Source organism: Polyergus mexicanus, unplaced genomic scaffold, assembly GCF_030449975.1.
Source record: "Polyergus mexicanus isolate NDT 795.1 unplaced genomic scaffold, iyPolMexi1.0 SCAF_19, whole genome shotgun sequence".
In the NCBI taxonomy this organism is placed as follows: Eukaryota; Metazoa; Arthropoda; class Insecta; order Hymenoptera; family Formicidae; genus Polyergus; species Polyergus mexicanus.
The window spans coordinates 5,354,989-5,380,388 of record NW_027223339.1 but is presented as its reverse complement, the minus strand read 5'-3'; the positions used below and the strand labels follow the sequence as shown (position 1 = coordinate 5,380,388).

The 25,400-nt window shown below is 32.4% G+C and overlaps 1 protein-coding gene across 1 annotated transcript; it reads left to right on the top strand.

Annotated features, from left to right (window-relative positions):
• The first annotated feature begins 2,118 nt into the window (after window positions 1-2,118).
• On the top strand, window positions 2,119-23,942 carry LOC138941614 (serine-rich adhesin for platelets). The gene is given in 10 exon segments (XM_070311441.1): window positions 2,119-2,662; window positions 14,671-14,890; window positions 15,106-15,537; window positions 15,809-17,114; window positions 17,698-19,004; window positions 19,288-19,874; window positions 20,490-20,709; window positions 21,073-21,172; window positions 21,308-21,348; window positions 23,758-23,942. Coding segments are annotated over 10 exon segments (4,419 nt in total). The 5' UTR covers window positions 2,119-2,641.
• Window positions 23,943-25,400: the final 1,458 nt, after the last annotated feature.

Genomic DNA, 25,400 nt, shown 5'->3' with positions numbered 1-25,400 from the left:
TTGGAGACTAAAGATTGTCTCAGTCTCCATGGATAACTTTGTGTTAGGCTTCTTTTCAAGTACAGTACTTATCATTTGACCACGAAATTTGCCAAGACAATATCATTCTAATGTTTCACGTGAGTTGGCAGCACAAAGTCTGGCGAATTGCTACGATTAAATATATTACAAATATTTGCTTTTAATATTAGATATTAAATAATATCTAATATACTTAATCAATATCTATTTAATATCTAATCAAATACAATGTTCACAATATTTTTTTACTTTTCTTCAATTGTTATCAGCGAATTAATGTGACTGACAATTTTTTATATAATATTACTTAAACTCTATGTAAATATAAACATAATTTTAGATATAGAATTTTAAAAATAAAATTATTTTTATCTTTTAGCTTTTTTCTTTTCTCATAAAACAAAGTTTGATAAAAGAAAGAATAGCTCTCGTTTATAGAAATATTATAAGAACTTGTTCTTTGTACTCTTTCAAAAAAAATTTTAACTTGCAAAGTTCTGTTAAGAAAAAAATTATTTCTGTTCCATAAGGGAATTCGTAGATGATGTAATGTTATAAAATATCGTATATAAAATGTATGATATTAATAAAAAAACGTAATTTTATTAAATTTAAATTTTTATCGCGTTATTGTAATTTTATTAATTTTGTCAATACATCAAATTATTTTCAATACAGGTACTAACAATATAAAAAGAAGAGGGAAATATATATTTTATTTATTAAATATAATTATATTTTTTCTCCTTTATATACACACAGGTTTTTTTAAGATATATTTTATTTAAATTAATATAATATTATATTACAACAGGGATTATTGAATAAATACAAATTGCTTGTATATTTTTATTTTGATAAGAAGTTAACGGAATCTTAGTTTTCGTAAAATGTTTCGCATTTTTTTTTAATGATGTTTTTAAAATTAATGAAGTAAATAAAATAATAAAAAAGTAAATTTTTTTCAGGTAAACATGTACTTAGACGAAACAAGAAGCGTGAATTAGGGGAATTTTTTTGAATTTACAGAGGAATCTTCATAGTTAATTTGTCCAAACTAGAATCTTACATCAACATTCTTACATCAACTCGGCGAAACTTTCCGAGCTCTCCGCGGATCACGTTAAATCTCTCATTCTTACCCTTCTGCCACGTCCCTCCAATTGTAACAGTGCAAATCCTGTTTGGAGATACCTCGCTCGCGATTTCTCAGAAGGGGTTCTCTCTTTTGAGAAGTTCTGCAGATCCTCGCACGAAGAGATCATCCCATTCCCAGTCATTCCAGTCAGTGGAACGTTGTTCTCATTTCCTGAACAAAGATGACTGTAGTTTTGCGAGTGGTTTGTTTTACCTCTCTGTGTGCGCGAACTGCTTCCTTTGAGAACATTGAGAGAGTTCGGGAGCTCTTGGAGATCCGATGATTAAAGCTGTAAGTTTTGAATAGTCCGATCTCTCGTCTCTGTGTGAAACTTGTCGAATTTTTGTATAACATAGATAGTTATATGATAATTAATAATCATGCACAAAAAGAAAATGTTTGAAGAAGATGTAAAATGTTTAGAAAAAAGGAGAGTTTAGAAAAAATGAAAATATGAAAGAAAAATTTTCTAAAGTTAAAAATAATGAATTAGTATAGAGAATGATCGTTATAATCTCTAAGGTAAAATCAGAAACATTCTTTCTATCAATTAAGCTTAAATATTAACATATAAAATAATTAACGTAAATTTACATTAAACATAAACATAAAACATAAAAATTTTAAGTTATGGTAGCGTAATTATATAATTTAAAAAAGTTTATAAAGAATTAGTAATTATTAAATTAAATAAGTAATAAAATATGTTTATAATTTTGAATTTGTTTATTTTTATCAAGAAAAATTGAGCTCAGACAACGTTCAACATTTTAATTTCCTTCTCTGTTATTATTCTGTCGACTACATCTTTATTGACCACTCAGGTCATACCGCGATCTCGTTTCCATGTACTCGCATGCGGATTTATCCTCGTCCCTAGGCTCTCCCCACAAAGTTGCATCTTCCTCGCGGCCGGTGAAGCAGAAGACGAAGCAGAAACGTACGGAGAGCGAGACAGAGAAGGTAGAAAGCTATTCTTAAAATAGGGTTCGAGTGAGTGCTAAGAGTGCGACAAGGAACGGTTCATCGCTATAACTCCACGAAGCCAGCGGAAGGGAAGCCGAGAAGAAGAAAGAAGAGGAAACGCAGAGAGACTCTAAGAAGAAAAGGATAAAGAGAGCGAGAGAAAAAGAGAAGAAGAGGGACTGTGACGTGCCTCGCGGGTCGCCGGCTCTTCAGGGTCCGAGCTTCGTTCGAAACGAAGCGCCTTTGCTTCGCTCGCTACTTTTCTCTCCCGTGAGGTCGCGGAGAAGTCTTCCGCAAAACGATCGATCGTTTCCGTAATCCGTGGCCTTGATACCCGTCACTTCCCGTTTGCTTCAACATCGCAGTTGGACGATTAGTGCCGGTGAATCGCTTGACGGTGGTGTGGCTACTCCTGTGATTGACGGTGGTTCATGAAGCTGATTCCGGAAAGCGTTTCCGGAGACCTGTTTTCTTCTTTTGAGATTTCTTCGCCATCCTGAGAAGGGCAGAGAATTTATGGCATCGTATAGGAGCTACGTAAGTTCTTTATGTGTTAATTCGCTGATGAGACCGGTCTAATGATCTCTTTAGTTTGAACATCGGTTTATTTACCTTTCGTGCAGTTTCGTTAGCAATATTATACGCGAATATGCATTGAAAGTTACGAGGTCTTCTATCTCTGGTATTTTTATTCTTCATTCATCACGCGAAAAAATACCCGCAGGTTCCTATATTAGCACGACGCGATGACGCGTGTATCAGAATGAACGTAATTTCTATTTGATCAATGAAATTGATGAATCTCGTTTATTCTGTGATGTTCACTGATATTTAACCACGTGCTTCCAATTGTAGCGTATTGCGTGGAGATATCGACTGAAATGGATAGCAGGATTTGCATTCGTGAAGTTTGCTCAGCTATTTTTTTCTCTTATATTGCTGTAAAAAAAATGTTTAGATGATTATTAATAACGATTTTAATTTCTAACAGTTGGTTCTACCAACTGATTTTAATTTATCGTTACGATAAATTTATATGTATGCAGAGAGAGAGAGAGAGAGAGTTAGTATTATATAAGGAATCTAACATCACTTATATTCCAATATGTTTGTCTAATGCTTGACGATTACGATATTATTATACATATATTGTTATTACTTTGATTTAAAATAAAATAGCATATATTTTGAATAAGTTTTTAAATGCAACGATATAATAATAAAGGCCACAAGTCAATATACAAAAATAAATTAAAGTAAATTAAATTTATATAAAATATTTGATAGATAATTTATTTTAATTGTTGCTTGCATTTATTAAAACTTTTATTTTAATTTTATGCGACTAAAATATATTTATACATCATAAATATAAATTGTGACACAAATTGATTTAAACGCACATGTTGCGTTCCTTATATCAATAGCATCCAATAGTGTATCAAATGTATATTATCATATAATTTTTCTTAAGCGTTTACGTCATCTAGCGAGGCGATTATTTCTCGGTCTCGCGGATCTGATGTATGTAACGTGTACAGTGTAAATGAGTGTTTTAAGCATACCGAATATTCAAAGGGCACCTTTGCTGTTGGTTCTGGTCGTTGGTCCTCGCGTATAATTTGAGCGCTGGCTCCGCTTTCGTCGCAATTATGCAATGTAAATGAAGTCCATTAACTTTATCGTTCAAAGGTCCAGGTCGCATGCTCGCTTATTCCTTCTGCAAACCAATCTGGTTGTTCGCGAGATACCGCTAAATCGAAAAATTCTCTCAATAACAATAATGCGGACGTATTCTTTTGTCGAGGAGCGATACGTTGGATGTACAATTTTCCACGATACGTTCGCATACGTGTGCCGCATGTTCGTTTTATTGTGCTATAGTCGTTGGTTGCACACCGGTTTACATTTTCATGCCTTGAGTTTTTCACTTTTAGTTTAAAACTCCAACCAGAGCGGCGCGATGCCATAGTGTTTCCAACGCGAACATTGTAGATCTCGCAAGCTCGCAATTAAATTCTCCCCTTTATCACGAATGTTTCGTTAGAATTGCACCGGCTTGACTATGCCATGTTGCATGGTGGAGAATTTAACACGGAGAAAATGAAATTCTGCAAAAGGGCGACCATATTTAGAGATACGATAATACACGTATTTGTAGGTATATTTAATTATTTAGACCGAGTTATATTAAATTTCAGCAAAATGTTTAGATTTTTTTTCTTCTTCAAGAAATCATGTTATTATGAAAATGATTTACAAAGAAAAAATTTAGTAGTATTTTTGAAAGCACAGATATTTCTAGTTTTGATATAAAATAAAATAAGCATATTTTTTGTATTTACCGACAACGTAGGATTTTCAAAGTAAAACGAGTGAGAAAAGAGTAAAAATTATAAAAGCACGTTACTTAATATTTAAAGAATATAAGTTTTTAAAAAAGCTTTTACATATTTTTCCAAACTAATCCATCCAGATCTCCTTATTGCAATATAAAATATATCGCGATGAGAAAAGATGATCCCGTGCATTCAGTAGATACAGTCTGACTCGCGTCAGACTACGAACGGCTGCGGGCCATAAAACATCGATCACGCCTCGGCAGAAAGTCCAGCACGGCCGGGACGTAGCTCGATCGTTTATCGAAGGAGGTCGAAGCGATCGTTAGTGACTTCCAAGTACGAATCCCTGGCCGCGTGCCTCCCAGAAACATTTTCGTGCATCGGAGCACCGCGGGTCGTCCCGGCGCGACGCGACGCGGCCAGCAAAATTAGCCGGGTCTTTCCCAGACGGCATCTGCCCGCGCCCCGCATCTACGTATATTTGTGTATAAAGCTTTCTTCTCTCCCTCGATATATACGTCCGTGATCGGCGCTGGAGACGATGTACCGGGTGTCGAATTTCAAAGCGGTTCAATGGTACCGGGCTGCGTAAGATAGATTTATCTTACGAGTGATTCGCATCAAGCTTGATACAGTATATGTCGCGCATAAGCACAAGACTCCCTGCCGAAAACTCCCGAAAGGTCTCTTCAGCCTGCATAAGATTTACCGTCGTTGAGCAATAAGGATTTTTGTACGCGACCTGGATGCAACAGCGTATACCCTTGGGCCGGAGGAAGAATCGTCCTCCTCTCGAGTTCTTTCAGATGACTGTTGCTTGCTATAATGCGCGAACGGAACACATTGTGCGATGTATCAGACGTAAGACAGGAAACTTGTTGTGGACTTTTCCCGAATTACTTTTGCTGTCGAAAACAAATATATATATATATATATATACTATATACTGTAAAGTAGACTGGTTTAATATGACAATACATTTTTAATTCAGAATGAAAAAAGAATTTTATATAGTCAAATAAAATGTTAAAAATAAAATATTGTGCAAACATTTTAAAATTAAGAATGAAGAAGTAAATTAATTAAACAATGTCATATTTGAAAGAGGTAAAATAAAATGACGTTTTACCATCGCTTCTTTAACAATTCCTTAAAAATTGATTGTTACTTTACATTGCGTATCGTTTTCTTGATTTATTTTACTAAATTATTAGATTTTTAGATATTTTATTTAATTATTGGTATATAAAAATTGCCATGAATAGATTGATAAGCGAGAATATTGAATGCAGAGAGGTACAACAATATATAATATGAACATAAAAATACTAGATCAAAATTATTACGCTTAAAAAATTGCATTTTTTTGTCATGTATAATGTGTTTCTAATGCATTCTCTTTTTTTCAATAATCATTTTTAATATTCCTGTCATCTCAATTTTCTGCATATTTTTTTCATTTATTTACAAGCATAAATAATATACTCGCTTATGTGAAAAATACTTTCCCCTTGTTGATACATCAATGAATATATCTCTCTTGTCTTTTCACAAAAATCATGTAAAACAACGGTAACATTTGTACTGATCAAATTACTAACCTCAGCATAAGTAAACCACACGAGGTACATTCGAAACTCTGGATAAATTTAGACTTACTACGTGTGTTTGTGCTCTACTTCCTAGACAAGACATCAGATGCATTAGGCTTGAAACTTGAAAATGGCTAGTAAATTTTATATGTTCAAAATGTGTAACATACATAGAAATTATTTTCATTTTAATTTTATTCGTTTTCGTAAAATAATCTCGCTGTTTAAGTTCAAGTTACGTTTTGGATTAAGTTTTGGACTTATTTAATTTTGCATAAGAAAAGATATCTTCAAACTCGCTGCTTTATATCATCGACAATAGACAGAAAGGATTATTAAATATGGCAAAAACGATGATTTGACTAAAAGTGAAAAATAATTGAAACAATGTTAATAATTTTGCTGTATATAGTATGTGTTTAGAGAGATTAGGAGAGCTCGTATATGTTAAAATGTTTTAACGAAGATGCAGGGTAAAGTAATCGCAAAATCCGGACAGATGCGAATTTAGATTTAACGGCTTCTTTGAACATTTCAGGGGAGCAATCGTGACTGCAAACAATGGTGCGAATGCTTTTAATCGACCGTACCATTCCGTTTTCTTTTATATCTGCTTTATTCGTTTTGTATCGCAATAGAATTGATCGCCACGCGACTCGAATCTACTTGAGAAAGACGGACTTTTTGCAATGCATCGGATTTAATTTTCATGATGTTTCGTTAAAAGACTTTTAAGAATATCATAAGATGTATAATAAAATATTGCTTGAAAAAAAATATTACGAATGAAGAAGGTTATTTTGGAAATCTCGTTCGGAAAGTTTAAATTGTAAATTAAAATTATACATATAAATAATTTTATTTTTATATGAGAAAGTGCTACAAAAATATTTTATTTTTGCATATCAAGAAATTATACAACGCAAAATTGATCATCAATCTTGTTATCATACTCTCTTTAAAATAGAGAGATATAAAGATACTTCGCAGACAGAACGGAACAAAAATGAATGCATGTAAGGTGAGAGCATAGATGGTTATAAACGAGATTTTGCGACAATTACATTTAAACATCGTCCATTTGCTCTTTTTCACTCATTGTCATCAGTAACGACGGAAGTAGACAGACTTTGTTTTCTGGATTTCGGAAGAGTGCGGAACTGTCAGATGTGCACATTATAAGAAACAGATGTGTACGAGAGAAACTAGTTATAAACCATACCATTGAATTAATCATAAACTTCAACTGATGCCAAAACTATCACGTGTTTACTCTGTCACCAACTTCGAACAGAGGATACATGAAGTTCTGACAGTTGGAATTTATATTCATACTTTATGCAAATAAATGCGCACCGATTTACAATTAAAGTAAAAAATTGCTTTGCCACTTAAGGTTAAATGCAGAGCGCGTCTTTTCTAACATTTATTTTTATAATACAGCAAATAAAGTTATAAATAAAATAAAATAAAATATTGTTATTTATGATAGAAAAGATTTAAAAGGCATTTTCAATATCAGTAAACTTATATTTATCGTGATATATGTTATTCTTCTTTCATAATTATAGTATTTTAAGTTATGCTAAAACTTTTCTATTTCTTTTACTCTCTTTTTTTCCTTCTTATTATAAAAAGCTAAACTTTATCTTTTAAAATTATTATACATTTTTCTTTCAGCGCGCTTAAATAAGAATACGTCTCAAAATAGTTAATTTTGCTTGCATTTAATATAAAAAAATTCAAAAATAGTAAATAAAAGACAGAATGTTTTATTACAGTCTAATAGTACCGTTGTACGAGTGTGAGAATGTGTTAAAATAATTGTGAACTGTGTTTATAGTTCTATTATGTTATATTTTTTTTCAATGAAAAAGAATTGTATGATCGAATCATGTTATATACCGTTCAGCATGTGTGTTGCAAACATCGCAACTATTTCATTGAAGTCGATAGCGGAATCAAAGCTGCCGAAATATTTGTCATCAAACTTCCAGTGAAAATTGGGTATTTCGGAATCGTGCCAGAACTAGCATCGATGCATCCCTGTTTTGACGTCGTTGTCTTGTTAATAACGCGTCGCATCGCGCCGAGCAACAATGTTGTTGACAAACACAGCTGATCTCGCGGATCAATTGTCGGAATTGAACCCAATTTCACCTCGCGTTAAGTTGACCTAGTGTATGGTGTCGGATCGATAAGCCCGCGTCTGCAAATATTCAGCGATTCGTTACGCGAGGAATTTTTTGCATTCAAAATAAAATCATTTCTTGCAAAAAGTTTTACACTCGCCAACTAAAATTCTTATTAACGATTTCTCTGATATTACCTATGCGAAATTTTTAACAAATCGCGTCTAGTTATAAAGAATTATTCATAATAATAAAGAATTGCTGCCAATTGAATGAAAATTAATCTTTTCTTGTAACGATATGAAAGGATTATTAGATTTTAAATTATGCGCAAAAACAATTAATTAATTAAAGTAAAATGTCTTAGCAAATTAAGCTCAAAATTGCTAACACTGTTAAAGATAAAAATAATAACTATACATAATATTTGTATTTAATTTATAAAGTGTTTAATTCTGTTAACTTACAACGTATAATAATATATTTTTGTCTGTGGTGTTTGGTTTATTATCTCGATGACAATAAAAAATTATTTTACATAAATGATTTGTTATATATTGTAGTTGCATATGATAAGAAAGCGAAAAAGAGTAAAGATCCTTAAAAAATATGCGTTTCATACCAAGAGAAGAATAAAAATATTATACATTTGTTTGATAGACCAAATAGACGTTTGCATGTAGTTGGAAGAATTTATGATGCATTCGTCGGTGTTAAATTTAATTTGCGAGGCTTTGCTGAAATTGTAGCCAGTTCATTTCTGCATGCGATTGCAAATTGAATATACATCATTTCCCAGATTTTACATTTATTACCTAATTCATTGCAGCTATTTTATCAAAGATTTATATAAAATCGGGTAAACAGTTTTTCATTTTTTTTTTTTTTTTTTTTTTAATTATATATTATAATTATTGTTTTCTTGTTTTCCTTTTCAGCTTTGATATGAGAAATATTGAATTTAACGTATATTAATTAAAACTAAATTTATTTATAATTAAACTCGTATAATAGAAGTTTCACTTTTTTATAATAACAAAACTGGGCGCCAGAAATAAATTTAATGTATAATAATTTAATTTATATTGTTTCAAGAAATAGTTCTGATATATTATTAATTATGTATAGTATTGTGTTATAAGTTTTTTCAATTTAAAAAATTCTTTTAGTCAAGAAAAATATGTATGATATCTTTCTTATTTTTTTATTCTTTTATATTACCAGAGCTTTAACTTAATAAATATATTTACAGAGAAGAATCATAGCATATTGACACATAGTAATATATTTTTGTTTTCTAGAACTGTGCTTGAACATTTTAGATCTTAAAAGACATTAAATAGAGAAGCACAAACTATACTTTGTATCGTCGAACGCACGATCTAACAACGACAATGTAATTATGAGCGATTTATCGGCTCGTAACGCTACTGAAAAGTTGGCCGTCTTTGAAACCGGACAGGGGGCTTTAGCCGCAACTTCCGGCAGCTTATACAGTGCCAGAAGTTTTCCAATTACACGGCGAGGCCGTCGCAATTTTCTCGTCAGAGCCCTTACCCTAACATTCTTCAATCTGTACTTCGCTCGCGAAGGAATCTTTTTGCTTGACACTTTTTCTAAGCGCTGCTAAGGTTTCAAGCAAGTTAAAGTATTTCACCGGATATTCTACCGTAGCTTACTACGAAAGCAGATTTTTAGAAAGAGACAGAAACAGAAAGAGAGATCTACGACGTGATAAATTATTTATCAAATTAAAATTGTATATATAAATTTTTCTTTTTTAAAGCATATGATACTTTTGTTATCATACATAATTGATAATTTTCTTCCTAAGTTAAGAATAATATATAAAGTAAAATGGTCGTATTTTTTCAAATATTATAACATAAAAATATAAACTACTTTCCCATTTTTATATTATACAATAATATAAATTTTTGTAGTAAAATGTGTTGTATATGTAATACTTAGTATTCAATGATTTTATAATTATTTATTTGATAGGTATAGTTTTTGTACTTTTATAGCATATTTTTGGTTTTTTAATCAATTTTTTATAATTTTCTTACGATATTAATAACTACATACTTTGCTCCCCTATCTATAAAGTGGATGATGGAAATTTATCCACTTGCGCCATGTGATCTCTTCCAATATCAAACATAATACAAAACTTAAATGCATTCTTTTAATACGTGTCACAAAATGTAGTTCATATAATATATAAAAAGGGAGTTAACTATCATCATGCCGAAAAAGCACGTTAAGCACGTTAAAGCAGTTAACCATGACTGTTATGCAAAATTTGTTTCTGAAATCATCACGTGTTCACACGTGTGGCGGAGCTCCCTAAAATTACTTCCCCGATTCACATCACGATATGCCGAAAATCTTGGCATGTGCCCAACGTGTGAATCGTAAAATAACAGACCGCCGTTGAGGTAGACAACCTAATTTGCTTTCTGGTGAGATAACTGAGTAAAAACTGCATATTTCCTTGTTGGGAGAGGGAGAAAAGGATAATATATATTCACTCTTTCTATATTAAATAATTTGCATAATAATTGCAAAGTAATCAATTAATAACAAATAATTAACATGTACATGAGGATATATAATATATATATATATATGTATATGCTACTATAATATTAAAAATAAAGCTTGAATATTTGTGTACATAGTATTGTCAGTTATACCGAAGCGCAAAAAATATTATTAAATTTTTCTATTTTATAAAAAAATGTAAAAAAATTTAACAATATAAAGATTTAATTTCTTTGATCTTATTATAAAAAAGATTATATTTTTGAAATCGTTTATTAGCGGGTGGTCTAGAAGGATCAATGGCGTTTTGACCATTTAAGAATACAATTAAGCAACATTCTCGTTCCGACGAGCTTATGACAGCTGGTTGCGCGTTATAAATTATAATAATGTACCGAGTCGCCAGAGGTTAAATCAGGCTGACACTCTTCAATTATCTGGCCTCCCCTCAAGCTGATATCACGATGCATCGGTCGCCCACATCCTCATCAGTGTCATTGAGAATGCATCGCATCATCGCGAATAAAACGTTCAGTCTTCTTCTCTGTGTGTCTCTCTATGTGTGTCGCAAGCTTGAATACTTCTTTAAATAAGTGAAGCATTTGAAGCGATAATATGCTAAGTCACGGAAAAGAAAGACTTACAATATTTATAGCTCGTACATATTTGAGCCATAAAAATATTTTGTAAAGACTCTTTCTTCCTGTATTATATTCTGGACCAACCATTCAATACACAATCATTTCTTATAGAAATATCTTCAAGCATGGTAATCAAGTAAAATGTTCAATCGAAATATAAAAAGCATAATTAATTATCTTCAAATAGTAATCTAATATTTCACATATTAAATATCGCATATTAAAAGATGGAGGGAGAACATAGGCAGACTTCACTATTTATTTTATATAAGTAAAAGGAATGAATATGTCTAAAAACGTGTACTATACTACTTAATAACAAAACTATATTTTCTATTTTACATACAAGCATCACTTACCATAAATCTTAAATTTTGAAAATTAAGAAATAAAAATAACTCTGCGTATAAATATTTTTCGATATGATTCTCGAGAATCGAGACATGGAAATATAACGCGCGGAAACGATGATGTTCAACGATCAATATTTGCATCCGGATATAAATAAATGCAAATATCAACATATAGTGACATAGTTACTCCGTATGATATGCAATAGTGCGTATATGCACGTTTGTATGCGATAGTATGATGCCAGATTTATTGATGGCTGAATAGCCGTTTTTTTTTTTTTTGCGCTCTCGTAGTCACGTAAACTCGAAATCTTCGAGCCGAATGTGGACGGATATGCCGTTATATTTATTTCTGCGCGTATAGATCTGCACAGTCAAATATAGATTTTGCAATGCGGAATGGTTATCATTGTGCAAACATAAGTTTGTGTATAAAATGCATTGTCAGCGTTTTAACGCTGGCGTATTTTATACTCCAGCTAAAATTTTTCCATTAAGGAATTTATCCTTCAAGCCGATAAAGTATTTGTAAAGCGCATATCTATTTTTTTAAAATATATAATTCTATTTTATAAAATATATAATATTTTAAAATGTAATATATATATATTATATTTTATATTTTATTTAACAAAAGAACCGCAAAGATAACTTTCTATTAAAATATATCTAAAACATGAATTTGAAAAAATGATGAAATCATTGGTACTTTCTATAAAAAAAACTCTTGCTATTAAGAAATATGACTGCAATATATAGATTTGTATTTTATGCAATTGAATGTATTTTTGAACGCGTTGTTTTGCCGTGCAGCAGTTGCATTAAGAGCAACATAGAAGTCGTACGAGTTATTATAAAAAGATAAGAAACCACAGTAGAGATAGAAAGCCGTGCACGTTTGCAACTATTTTCGATCTCATCGATAGAGATAAGAGGGAAAGTCTATATGGAGGCATTCTATTGCCGTTCATACATTTTGTAAAGACAGAAAAAAGAGTTTGTTGGGAACACGCGTAACGAGGCCGATTGCTTGTGCGACGGAAATAGAGCGATTTATCTAGTAACTTATAGCAATTTCTGACGATGAAACGAGCGTTGTAAATAGCTATTTCCATAAGCAGTATCGGGAGATTCACTCGATCCAATATCGCTTTCGATGCGTTGACATATCATAATAAAAATCATATTGGAGAATTATGTATTATTGTCAAAGGATGTTGACGGATTAGCAAACTAAAATCATTAATAAATCATTGATCGATATTGAATAGATCGATCGTAACATGCTCAAGAAGTTTGCAAAGACTACTTGTATCAATTTCTTCTTTTTATTCTTCTTCGTTTCTCCATTTCTATCTTATTCTTTCTGCTACATAAAAGATGATTGATTACAAAGAAAAAAGGCAGAAACTGGCCAGAATTTTTTGGACAGAAACTATCCGAAGTATACCGGCTATAAATTTCTGAATAGAAACTAGCAAAAAAGCTAATTTCTTGTGAGTATTACAGATTGATATTTTAATAAATTTGTATTTTTTTATACGTTTTAATTTTTTCTCTATAATTATTATTTCAAATTAAATTTTTATTGCAAAATATTTACTTGATGTTATATAATTGGCAATTAAATTTTTGTTCGATTAAAAAGAGATGCGTTATTAAACATCATCTTTTCGTAGTTTAAATACCGGCGGCGCAGACATGATAACGGGATTGGGTATTTTGACGGTATTAAGGAGAACGACTATTATAATTCTATTATTGCATCGAATACTATTAGGATAATAATGAATGACATTTTTTATAGACATCGCAGCAGGGAAAATGAACTGAAAGTTTTTCTATAAGTGCATTATTGCGGCTTCTCATTATTTTAAAATTAATTAAAGATAAAATTAAAACCAGAGACCACACAATTAGTTTTCACATTAGTTTTCACGGTTAGTTTTCACATTACTTATAATTATTGATTATTATAGGGATGAGATATGAAAACAATTTGATTTTTCAAAAACTTGAAGAAATATAAATTGTTATTTGTGCCACCCGTTGTACGAGCGAGAAATGCTAAGGTTATTACTCCCGGGCCAGGTTGATCCATCTATTTCGAGATTAGGGCATTTCGCCAAATTTATGTTAATTATACAAATTATTGTTTTTCGTTTTCGCACACTCACGAATGACGCCTATTAGTCTGCTTTAGACTTCGTGGAAATAGTTTTCCGCTCATCCGTTGATTTCATCATTTCATTATTCTATTTATGATCAAAGAGAGATTTAAGTAATTAATGATAGAAAGCTACCAAAAAAAATGAAGGACATAAGTTCATAACTCGATTATCTTAATAATTAAATTAAATCAATTTTACACCAATTTATTTAATTTTATGTAAAATTAGATTAATATTTCATATTTCTATTGAAGATATATAATTATTAATTATCTACATGTCTCTCTAATAAATATGTATCAATTACATATCAGAGAAAACTGAAGATTTAATTTGCAGTATTGCAATCAAATATTAATTTATTATTATTACATACTGTACAAAATTACATACATGTATTAAATACATATATTAAATACATATATTTATATAACATTTTTATATATTTATAGACAAAATATTTGATTATATGTATAATTGTTAAAAAAATTATTTCTTATATGATTAATTAAATTCACATAATATATTGTTTATTATTTAACACTCTTCAATAAAGAGTAATTATTATTTAACGTAAGTGGAAATTTCTTTAAAAATGATCGTTATGTGCGTAGTATTTATAATATCATTAATGTGTGATTTAAATAATTTATATTTAATTATTTATTAATCCTTTTTTTAATTCTCTAAATTAATATCTGACTCTCCATACTACTTTTAATAATTTATAAGATTAGAATAATAGTTCTTTCTATTTGCGATTGCAGGGTAATACAGGAGCATATCGGAGCAAAACCGGTATCGGTATTGCTAACACGTTCGGTAGGAATACTTCCGGCGAAAATATGGCAAGCTGTAGAAGCGCCTATTCTGGAGGAACATCAAATTCCACTCGTGTTGCCAACAAGGAACGAGCGTTCGATGGTTTTGAAAACGCTTTTCTCAAAAAGGATAAATTTGAAGACAAAAATACATTCAAATATTCATGTAAGATATCTATTTCTTTACAATAATATGTATTGTGTGTATATGATAATTTTTTTACATTATTTACATATAGTCTAAAAGGAAAATTATATATACATACATACATACATACACACACATATATATGTATATATATATATATATATGCATATATAAAACTTATATTTTTAGAATGAAATCAAAATATTATTTTTAAATTATCTCTTCTTATGCAGATACCAAAGATGCTGACAAAAATCGATTACATTCCGGAAGATCTTCGTCTGAAGACGTGAGCGTGAAAAGCCCGCTATCTAATAGTAGATCGTCTCTCTTTGAAAAGTACTCGTTTTCAGCTGGCAAAACATCGGAGAGGCCATCTTCCGTGTTGGACAGATATAACCGACCGGCTTCGCGAGGGAAGAGCAGAGAGCCCGAAGGAATATCACGATACGGATCCGGTACATATTCTGGATCGAGTTTCGTACGAAATTATGGCAGCGACAGCAAAATCGAAAAGGATCATCCGCCAGTCTCCTATAGAGGATTACGTTCCAATTCCGGGAAAACATCACGCGAACCCAGTCCGGAAGTCGGTGTCGGAAAAACAAGCTCCTTCAGGATTTATTCAAGAGCGTCGTCTCATAATCGCTCAGCTGCATCGCCCAGTGAGTGCGATTGTTTTATTAGAATTTATGTTGTATTATAAATCACAAAAATATAAAAAGAGGATATTTTTTAATTTTATTATTATTAGTGACTCACTTTACAGATATTATTTTGTAATTCATAAAAAAAACAAAAAAAAAGTAGAAAATTTTTAAACTCCAGAATATTATTATGAATATTCTTCTCCATTGTAATGAATATTCTTATTCGTTTATTTAATCATCAAAACTGACACAAATAAACAATTAGTTTTAAATCTATACTGTTTAGGTACGTCTGAATCAAGCTCGACCACAATCTCGACAAGATTTGGATCGACAGCTGGTTCACGATTTCTCTCATCGCGAAGCAACGAACGAATACCCACAGCCATAAATTATTCCGCAACAGACAGATTCAGAAACGCTAATACTAAGTCTATTAACCAGAAAAACGAAGAGGAGTCAAGGCTTGCTACTATGCCTGACAAAGCATATAAAACTTCAAATCGAATGGAAGAGGATGAAAGCAACAATAAGCTTTCTGACAGCGAATTTGTGACGTTGACGATGATGACCAGAAGTACTTCACCAACACCTCCAGCCTCTTCTTCCTATGTCAGAAACAGGCGAGCGGAAATCGGTATCGTTCATCAGAAGGAAGTGACCAGAGCTCGAAAATTACCGGATACCACGGACGAAGAGACGCAATGTGATCGAACGGAAGAAACATCGAGATTCTCGAGGTATGGAGGCAACAATAGAATCTCCGGAGCACCCTGGTCAACGTATTTGGATAAATACTCGTCATCAGGCACAACTTCGATTGGAGGTCCATCTATATATTCGTCCAGAGGATTCACTAATGCAAACTCTTCAAGTAGTAGATTCAATAGCTTCGCGTATACGAGAACGAACGAAATTCCGGCGACCACGAGAAATGAATCCGCTACTAAGGAGTCGTCGAGTTCTAGTCAGGAAACTCATAGTTCTAGCAATAAAAATCGAAACGAGAAAGTTCCCAGTGGTTTAAAATGCACGACTAGCAATGAAAATTCAACGTCTAATGACTCAAATGCATCGTCGAACGCGCAAAATATTCATAGCGCGAATAAAGAAATAAATGAAAGTAGAATACGAGGTAGCGAACAGTGTTCCTGCGGAGGACGAAAAACTGAAACGAGCGGAAATCCTGATAGCTCCAAAGTTTTCAACCAGAACGTTGCATTTCATCGCAGAGATGATTCAATGGAGGATTCCCAGGAAAGCAACGGTAGTCGCGAAGATTGGAATAGCAGACAAAGTTCTGTGTCCAGGTGCCATGAATATAACCAAAGAAAACCATCTGTTCCGCGGGTTGGACGTAGTTCGCCAAAGAGCGAAATAAAGATTTTCAAATGTTCTTCAAAGTCTGAAATAATATCACCGAAACGAGAAACATACTGTGAAAGGAGAGGATCCACTCCCAAATCTGATACCAGTTCTTCTTCTAAGACCGAGGAGTCTCTTCGAATTGTAGAAGGACATTGTCAAAATCAAAATGAAGAAATTATTTCCCAAAAGCGTGATATTTCGCAAAGAAAAGATTCTACATCGAGGTATGTAAATCTGCTTTCTAATGAAGTAATTATTTATATAACTTATAAGCAATTACATACAAGCGAAAGAAATTATTTATATTATACGATATTAACTATGCTTTTAAAAATATAATTGATTTTAACTTATTTTTATTGTGATATAAATATATGATTACAATATTAATTGCACGTTTTTATGTCACATTTCAAGCTAATTTTCAATTTTTAACAAGCACAATTTTTGCAATATCTAATGTTAAAGTACAAGCAATATAAAATAATCTTATATGCTAATATATTACATATTGTATGCAAGTTAGTTGTAAGAATTAAAAAATTTTCGTAAATTAAGTTTCTACGAGCATAAATAGAGAGAACAACGTTATTTTTCTCAATTAATTTTTAAGAAATTATATATATAATATATACACTTTTAGTTATTATCACATTTTTACCGTAAAAATAAAAAAAAATGATCCGTCATTGAAATATAGAGCAAATAGATTGATCGTAAATCCGCAAGAATCCTTAGAGAATCTAATAAAGAGAAAATGTATTTTATAAATATTGTTTCACGTAATTATTGTATTTTTATTAAAAGCGGTTCTTTACAAAATCGTTCGACACCGCAATCTAGGAATGGATCGGCGAGGAATATATCGCGTCAAATAATGCGGACCGGTTCGTCCGATAGATCCCCTGTAAACATGCCAATTGGCAGATCGAAATCGTCGTCAACTAGTTTGATGACGAGTCAGAGTGTAAAAATAAAAGCGACGACGCCGCCATCGTCCGGCAAGTCATCCGGCGGTTTGGTTCCGCCATCAGTGAATCTACGACAAGGCGGTTCGCCGGACGCGCGCGGCAAACCACCTGTGCCGAAAAATGATGCTACGACCGCTGCCACATCGAAGTGCATCGTGGCAGCGAAGTACGTGAACAAAGATTTCCGCAAGTCGACTTTGAACATGGAGAACGGCGATACGCCGCGCTCCAAGTGCGCGAGAAGAAAGAAGAGCCAGAGAACCATCTACGTCAGCTCCAAGAATTCCGAGATGACCACGGAACACATTCCCCAGGCTGTCTCTTCGGAATCTTCGATGAAGTCTGGTCAATCAAGATTAATGACTCTTTCGGGAAAATCAAAGCATATGCTCGGAAGGAGCGGTTCAAATGGCTCAATGAAATGGAAGGAATCGAGAGACGAATCAAAGTCACCTTGCGGAACGAAAAAGAGGCCGTCTGAGACGTCTGTTTCTAGCAATAGTAGTCAGTCGATTTCCGTAAATTCTTCCAGCAGCGAGGATAATGATGAACATGCAGACAGGTCGGATTTGAAACGGAGAAGAAAACGAGCGTCAGAATCGCCCAAATCGCTCGAAATGAGAGGCAAGATCAGTGCGGGATCATCAAGAACAAGCGTGTTGGCATCATCGGCAGATGAGATATCTTTGATGACGGAGAAACCACCCAGGCCACCATCTAGTCCAAGATCGAAAAGTGATCGTGTAGCGAAAACAGAAGAAGCCAAGTCGTTTTTGATGAGAGCTCTAGCACCAGTGACGAATTTTTTTAAGAATAGGAGTCAAGATTCAGGTGATGCAAGTAAATCAGATAATTGGGTTGACTCCAACGAGGAGAACTACGAAGCTTGTAACAAGTCAAGACAGTCGCTATCATCTTCGAAATCGATCAACCAGAGCCTGTCAAAAGATCCTAGTTTTATTAATTCCGAGAGGAATGACGAAATAAAAAAAAATAATATGAGAATTCAACATCAGTCTTCTGCAGAGAAATGGTGGTTGGATTCAAATTCTGATAACGTTCCAGAAGGAATTGAAAAGGATAATCGATGGAACGAAGATATCAGTCAGGACACAACAATTAGCACAGCCTTACCGGATGACGGTAAGCTAATTATTAAATATTTGTAAAAATATTTTTAGATAATAATATATTATTTATCTAGCTTAAATATGTCCCATCACAATATTGCAACTTATGTATAATAAAAATATAAAATTTTATAATAAATACAATTTGATAATTTATATATTTTAATGTAAGATAAGTAAATTACATTTAGATACGTAAAGTTTAATACTACATATTTTTTGTTTTAATTTTTAATTCTTTTAATTTAACAGTTTCTTCAAATATTTCTTATTTTATTTATCGCACGTGTCGGCAGGAAAATGTAAGCTCAAATTTTGGAGACAAGAATCGGGAGAACGTGCCTGGTGGTTGGACGATGTTCCAGCGGAAGAAACAAAGAGATCACCCTCATCGGCATCTCCCGTCTCGAGACGAGGTTCCAATCGAGGCAGTTTTCGATCAGCCGATCGACGAAACCGCATCAGGCATCAGCGATCTGGTGAACGAGCGTGGTGGATGAGCGATGATCCCGAGAATGTTCCGGAGGGCGTAGAGGTCATCCCTGTGGCGTCTCCCGATAGTCAAAGTGTCGACCAACCTGATGGCTTCGTCGACAACGAGAGCCTCTATTCTTCAAAGCCGCTTAAAAAGATCCGGCATATTGAATCCGGAGAGAAAGCATGGTGGATGGACAGCTCCTCGAACGTTCCTGACGGGGTCGTCAGGATTCCCGTGGAAACTGCCAATAGCACTTCCGACTCCTCCGAGTCGTACGAGAAGATCGATATCGGCATTAACCCTGAACCTGAAACGCGCGTGAAGAAAAATCTTTCTAGATTTCCTATCGAATTTCCGCCACCACCATCCGAGGAGCCGTTGGGAGATCGCGCGAGTCCGGAAGGGGTAAAATTAATTATTATATGTAATCCCATAAATCTCTGATCCTGAAAGATTGGAGTAATCCAAAAAAAAAAAAAAAAAAAATAAGATTATGACACATATATGATTTAATAAAATAATATTAATAAAATAAATAATAAGATATTATTTATATATTATTATATTAAATAATAAGATAAAAGTTTTTAGATTATTTTTTTACTTTCTCGTAATTAATTTGTTATGAGTATTGAATTATTTTTAAAGATGCATACAAAATTAAACTTTGAATTTAAAAGAATTTTTTTGTCTTCATGTGATTGTTTTAGACGATTAAAATTTAATGTTGGAAAAAATAAAAAGATTGATGAAAATAAATAATTTGATTTGTCTAAATAATATAACATTTATCATTGAATCTTTATATATATATATATATATATATAATTACATATTAAAAATAATATAAAAATATTATCGACATTGATGTATAACAATATATTACATTACTGCATTTATCATCCGTATTTTGAAAAATGTGATACGATTAAAAATATAAAATGCATATGATTTATTCAAATTCTCACATAAATTATCACAGAGATTACAGAACGTTTAAGTTCATTATTTCTTTTACAGATCGAAAATCCACCTGACCCGCCGGACAATTATGGAGGACGGGATTCACCTTATGACAATGTGCCGACAACTCGAAGGTTATCACCAAGAAAACGGTCCTCCACCTTGCCATTGTTCATTGGTCGGCACACTGACATTGACGACATGCTCGGTGATACAGTTGCCCTATGCCACAGTCCTGTTCTCTCCCGTGTTCGTAAACAGGAACGCGTTGAAGAGGGTGAGTCGAGAGAATGAATTTAGTGTCACTTAACGATCGATGCTATCGTACCCAGCTTACATTGTATCAGTCTGATGTATTGAATCATGTTCAACAAACTGGGTTGGCTTAAATCTTTGTAAAACCATAATGCTAAGACATGTTATCTAATAATATAAAATAATAATAGAGCAAAAAGTAAACTCGATATTTGAGAAATGAGAATATCTATACAGCACTAAGATCTCTGAAATATGCACAAAATCGGATATTTAAAATGTAAAAATATTAAAATATTTTAAATAATTAAATATAATATATATATATACAATATATATATATATATATATATATATATATATATATATATATTTGTCATTGCAGATTCTTTTGAAAACAGCTCAGAGTGCGAAGAAATAGATGCAACTCAGGTGATTATTCATGACAGCACGCCGAAAACACCGTTGATTCAACGAAGAAACCGGTATGTTTCATAATGATAATTTAGTATGAATTTAAAGATTGTAAATTATATATATATATTTGATATCTGTAAATAATTTAACAATTATATATAATGTACATCATTGCATATGATTATGTTTTCTTCTTTTTTTAGTGACAGTAAGAGAATTCAACCCGATGGCTATATTCCGGTAAGTTTTGTCATGCGAACTTACATTATGTTGATGTCTATAATGCTTTTATTTAATTAAAAGTCTATATATAAATATAGAAAACGTAACAAATAATTAAAAAATTAATATAACAGAGTAGAAAGTTTAAAAATGTAAACAGAAAATGATTAAAAAAGCAAATAGATTAAATTTTTAAATTGTATTAAATAAAATATGATAAATAATAATAAAATAAACAATACGAATTAAATTGAAAAGAGTACAATTCTGTTTCGAAAGTTTTTAAAGAAATACTCTTGTTTTTTAGGTTTTTTCTTAATCAATTTTTACTTAGTTTTTTATTTGGTATTTAAGCTTTTGTAAAAATGAGCATAAAAAGTGAGAAAATTATACTTGAATCAAATTTTTTTATAATAAAGTTATCAATAAAACAATGTTTATTACTTTGCTCGAAGTACGGATATTCTTTAAAACAAGTGGAGTCTCGTGCCAAAAATAGTGAGAACACATGCTTTTTATAGTTTTACCTTTTTAATATTCTTGCTTTCGCATCTCGATATCTTTGTTGATAGTCGTCCATAGGCGTGCATCGCCGACTATACCGAAAAGAGTCTGTGAACAAAGACTTATGAAAGAATGAATGAGATCAAGAGGCGTGAAAGCGTGCGCGACATTATTGTTTCTCGCTAGGGATGCACGAAAAAGCTTCTTCCTACCCTTCTATACCTTTTTTTTATATTGCACACAAAGCAGAATGAACAAAGGAGTCTTGCTTGTTGAGTGCTTGCTTCGTTCTTCATGTATCGCGTCTCGGTTAATAATCACTCGTTATGATGTCGTCGCAGTTTTCATTAATGTTTAAATATCCAATTTTATTATAGTAGAATTATATTTTACGCGAATCATTGTGTCTTAATTTGTGATTAATTCGTAATTTATATTGCAATGTAAATGCAATTCTGTAAAACGAAAAGATTCATAATTATTTAATTGATCACTTTGCTCGATTGTCATGCAAAAATTATTTATATTTTGCCACTATTATGAATTGGCAGCTTTACCATCCTTTATAATGAATCTCCATCACGTTTTTATAGGCTCAGAAACGACCTTTTGTACTATGTGAGCTCCCCTGCCCCCCACTATAAGAATTTGTTTGTAGTATACAGTCGATAATACGTATATCGCGCTTATAGTTGTCATATTGCACTGGCTGATTATTTTTTCACTGCCCAATTGTTATTTCAGCCATTTTCTATATCTGCTTTCTCTTCGGTAGATTATAATCCTTTGTACGGTAAGTTTTTGAATCGTTTTTGATTTTTACTTTAACCGTTACTTCTAATGCTAGAATTTTTTATATATAATGTAAATTACATTTAAAACTATCATCTTAATTTTTAAAAAATATATTATCAAAATTTTAAAAAATTGCTTGCTATGTATATAAGATATTCCAAATCTTTGAAATATTATCTGTAGTCTATTTAAAAATATAGTGCATTCTATGAATAATGTGAGAATATTTCTTTAAATAAAATATATATAAAAAAAGGTTTAAGCGGGGGAGAATTCTTTATATCAAGGGATTATAAAATAAAGAGTCTTTAGATTAGAAAGACAAGATAACAAAAATAAAATTACTAAACATTTTATACAACTCTATATAAAAACTCCTTATCTGACAATGAATACGCGAATGCGTTGAATGTGTAAAAAAGCGTAGAAGAGAATTATTTATCACATATAAATAAATTCTCAAAAACTCAAAGATATATTAGGGCTTTGATTTTATTCGGGATTTTTCGGATATACATGTGATCATGAAACGTTTATCCGTTTACATTCGCTTCCAGGAAAACGTTTACACATAAGGCTTACTATTATATATTTAAACAAAAACACGTTTACTTGTATATTTAGTACATTTATTTATTGGAAACGTCTATTTTCGAATATATTATTTTGACGTTATTATGTATATATATTTCTCCCGCTTTTACTACACTTAAACGTTTTTTTATATTAAAAAAAAAAAAATGTTCAAGATGAGAGAAAAAATTCTTCTATAGATGTATTCTTACAATTTTTAACTAACAACCACATAATTATATCTATGATAAATATTTCAATAAAGTACATTCAAAAGTAAAATACTTAATATAGAAATAAAAAAATTATAAAAAAAAAACGTTTCTATAAACGGATGTATTGTATTAAATGTATGTGTAAACGTATTTTCGTTTAAACGTATAATACTAACAATAAGCCATAGATTTAAAACACGTATATTCGGAAAAATGTTTCTAATAAACGGATGTATTAAATGTACGTGTAAATGTGTGTTTTTGTTTAAACGTATAATAGCGAACCCTAATATATATAAATTGTATAAAAATCGTGTTCAAATAGAACAACGATACGATTTAAGGTGCTACCAAAAACGATTGCGAGCGCGGGTAGAGGGCCGAGGGCCGAGGGTAGGGGTTCAGCCGCGCGGCGGCGGCACCGTCGGCCGAAGGCGACAGGTGTCCGCGGCGCGTTCAGTGTCGCGACGGCCGTTCGCGAGGTAAGGTGTGTTGTTTCGTGTCGCGTATAAACGTACGTGTATACTAACTTGAATCGCATCCCTTCGATCCTCTTTTCTCCCACGGGTTCCGCGCGCGCGTGTGCTTCCCTCGTGTCGCGGATTCGCGCACGTGCGTTCCAGTCACGCGCGAAAGAGGTGCGCGTTTTCATTCATCGAGACGGCGGGGCGGAAGTGCGCGTGTCGACCAAAAGGTGAGTTCCTTCCCTTCATTTGACGCGCAGACTCCGCGTTCTGAAGCTCGCTCCGAAACGCGTGCGCGCGCGCGCTTTCATTTCGCGCGGCGCAGGCCGGCTCGCTTCTTTCCCGCCTTTCGTTTTCGCTTTGTCCCTCTTTGCGCGTTAACGACAAAAATTGAACGGAACTCGCAAATATTTCGACAGTTTCGGTTAAGCATGTTCGATAATAGCGGGCGAGTAAACGATAAAAGGCACGTAGGAACCCTATTTAATATTTCGAATTCTTCAATTAAATCAAGGAGGCTTTTAACGTATTTTCGATTCCGAAACACTGCAGACATTGCAAAGAAAATATGAATTGTGCGAAGATTATTAGATATGATATATAATAATAAAAAACGCAACTAGATAATATATTTTTTTAATTCATATTGCTAAAAATGATTGAAAAATGTATTGTTGAGGTTGAATATACACACTAAAGATTAAAGAATTAAACAATAAATATGGAAATAATTATTAATGTGTGAATGTATAAATAAGAATATCGTAGGTTGTCTCATCCTAAGAAGAAAGCAGAGAAAGACATTTACATTATGTAAAATTAGAATACTCTACATTTGATATATAATCTTTTATTTTCGTTACAAAGTGTGTATTTTATATTTCGAACAGATGCTCATAAATATTTTTTGTCATTGTTGTCACGTATCAATAACCTTTTTGATGGAAATACATATACATAGCCGACTTTTCAGCGGCAATGATGTTTCTTGTTACGAAAAAAATGAAATGTAGAAATATAAATTATTGTTTGGAAAGCTGTCAATAATAATAAAATATTTTATTTTTCGATATATAAACTAATCGAAATAGATTTTAACGTAACGTAACATAAATAAATATTATCTTTATATTTGTGACCTAAATAAGATATAGAGAATGTAAATAAACCGATCAATCGTAATTTTAATGTTTCAACTTCCAATTCTCGACAATATTGACCGTTAGTATCGTATTACATAGTTAGACTTCACTACGCTTGACGTATCAATAGACGCGGCTCATCTGATCGAAATATTTTCGCGTGGATGTTACATGATTAATTTATAAATCTGGATCAATAATTTTATGGAATGTCACACATCTCGATCTCGAAATATTATTTATTTCGGAGGTTAGTTAACGCGTACAGACGATAGGTCCGGTTCACGTTCTCTGCTCCGTCACGCTTTTTTTTTCAGTCGTTCACCTTCGCCTGTGCCTCGTGCGAAATTTTCGCGTGATCGTCAACGATGGAACTCGCTT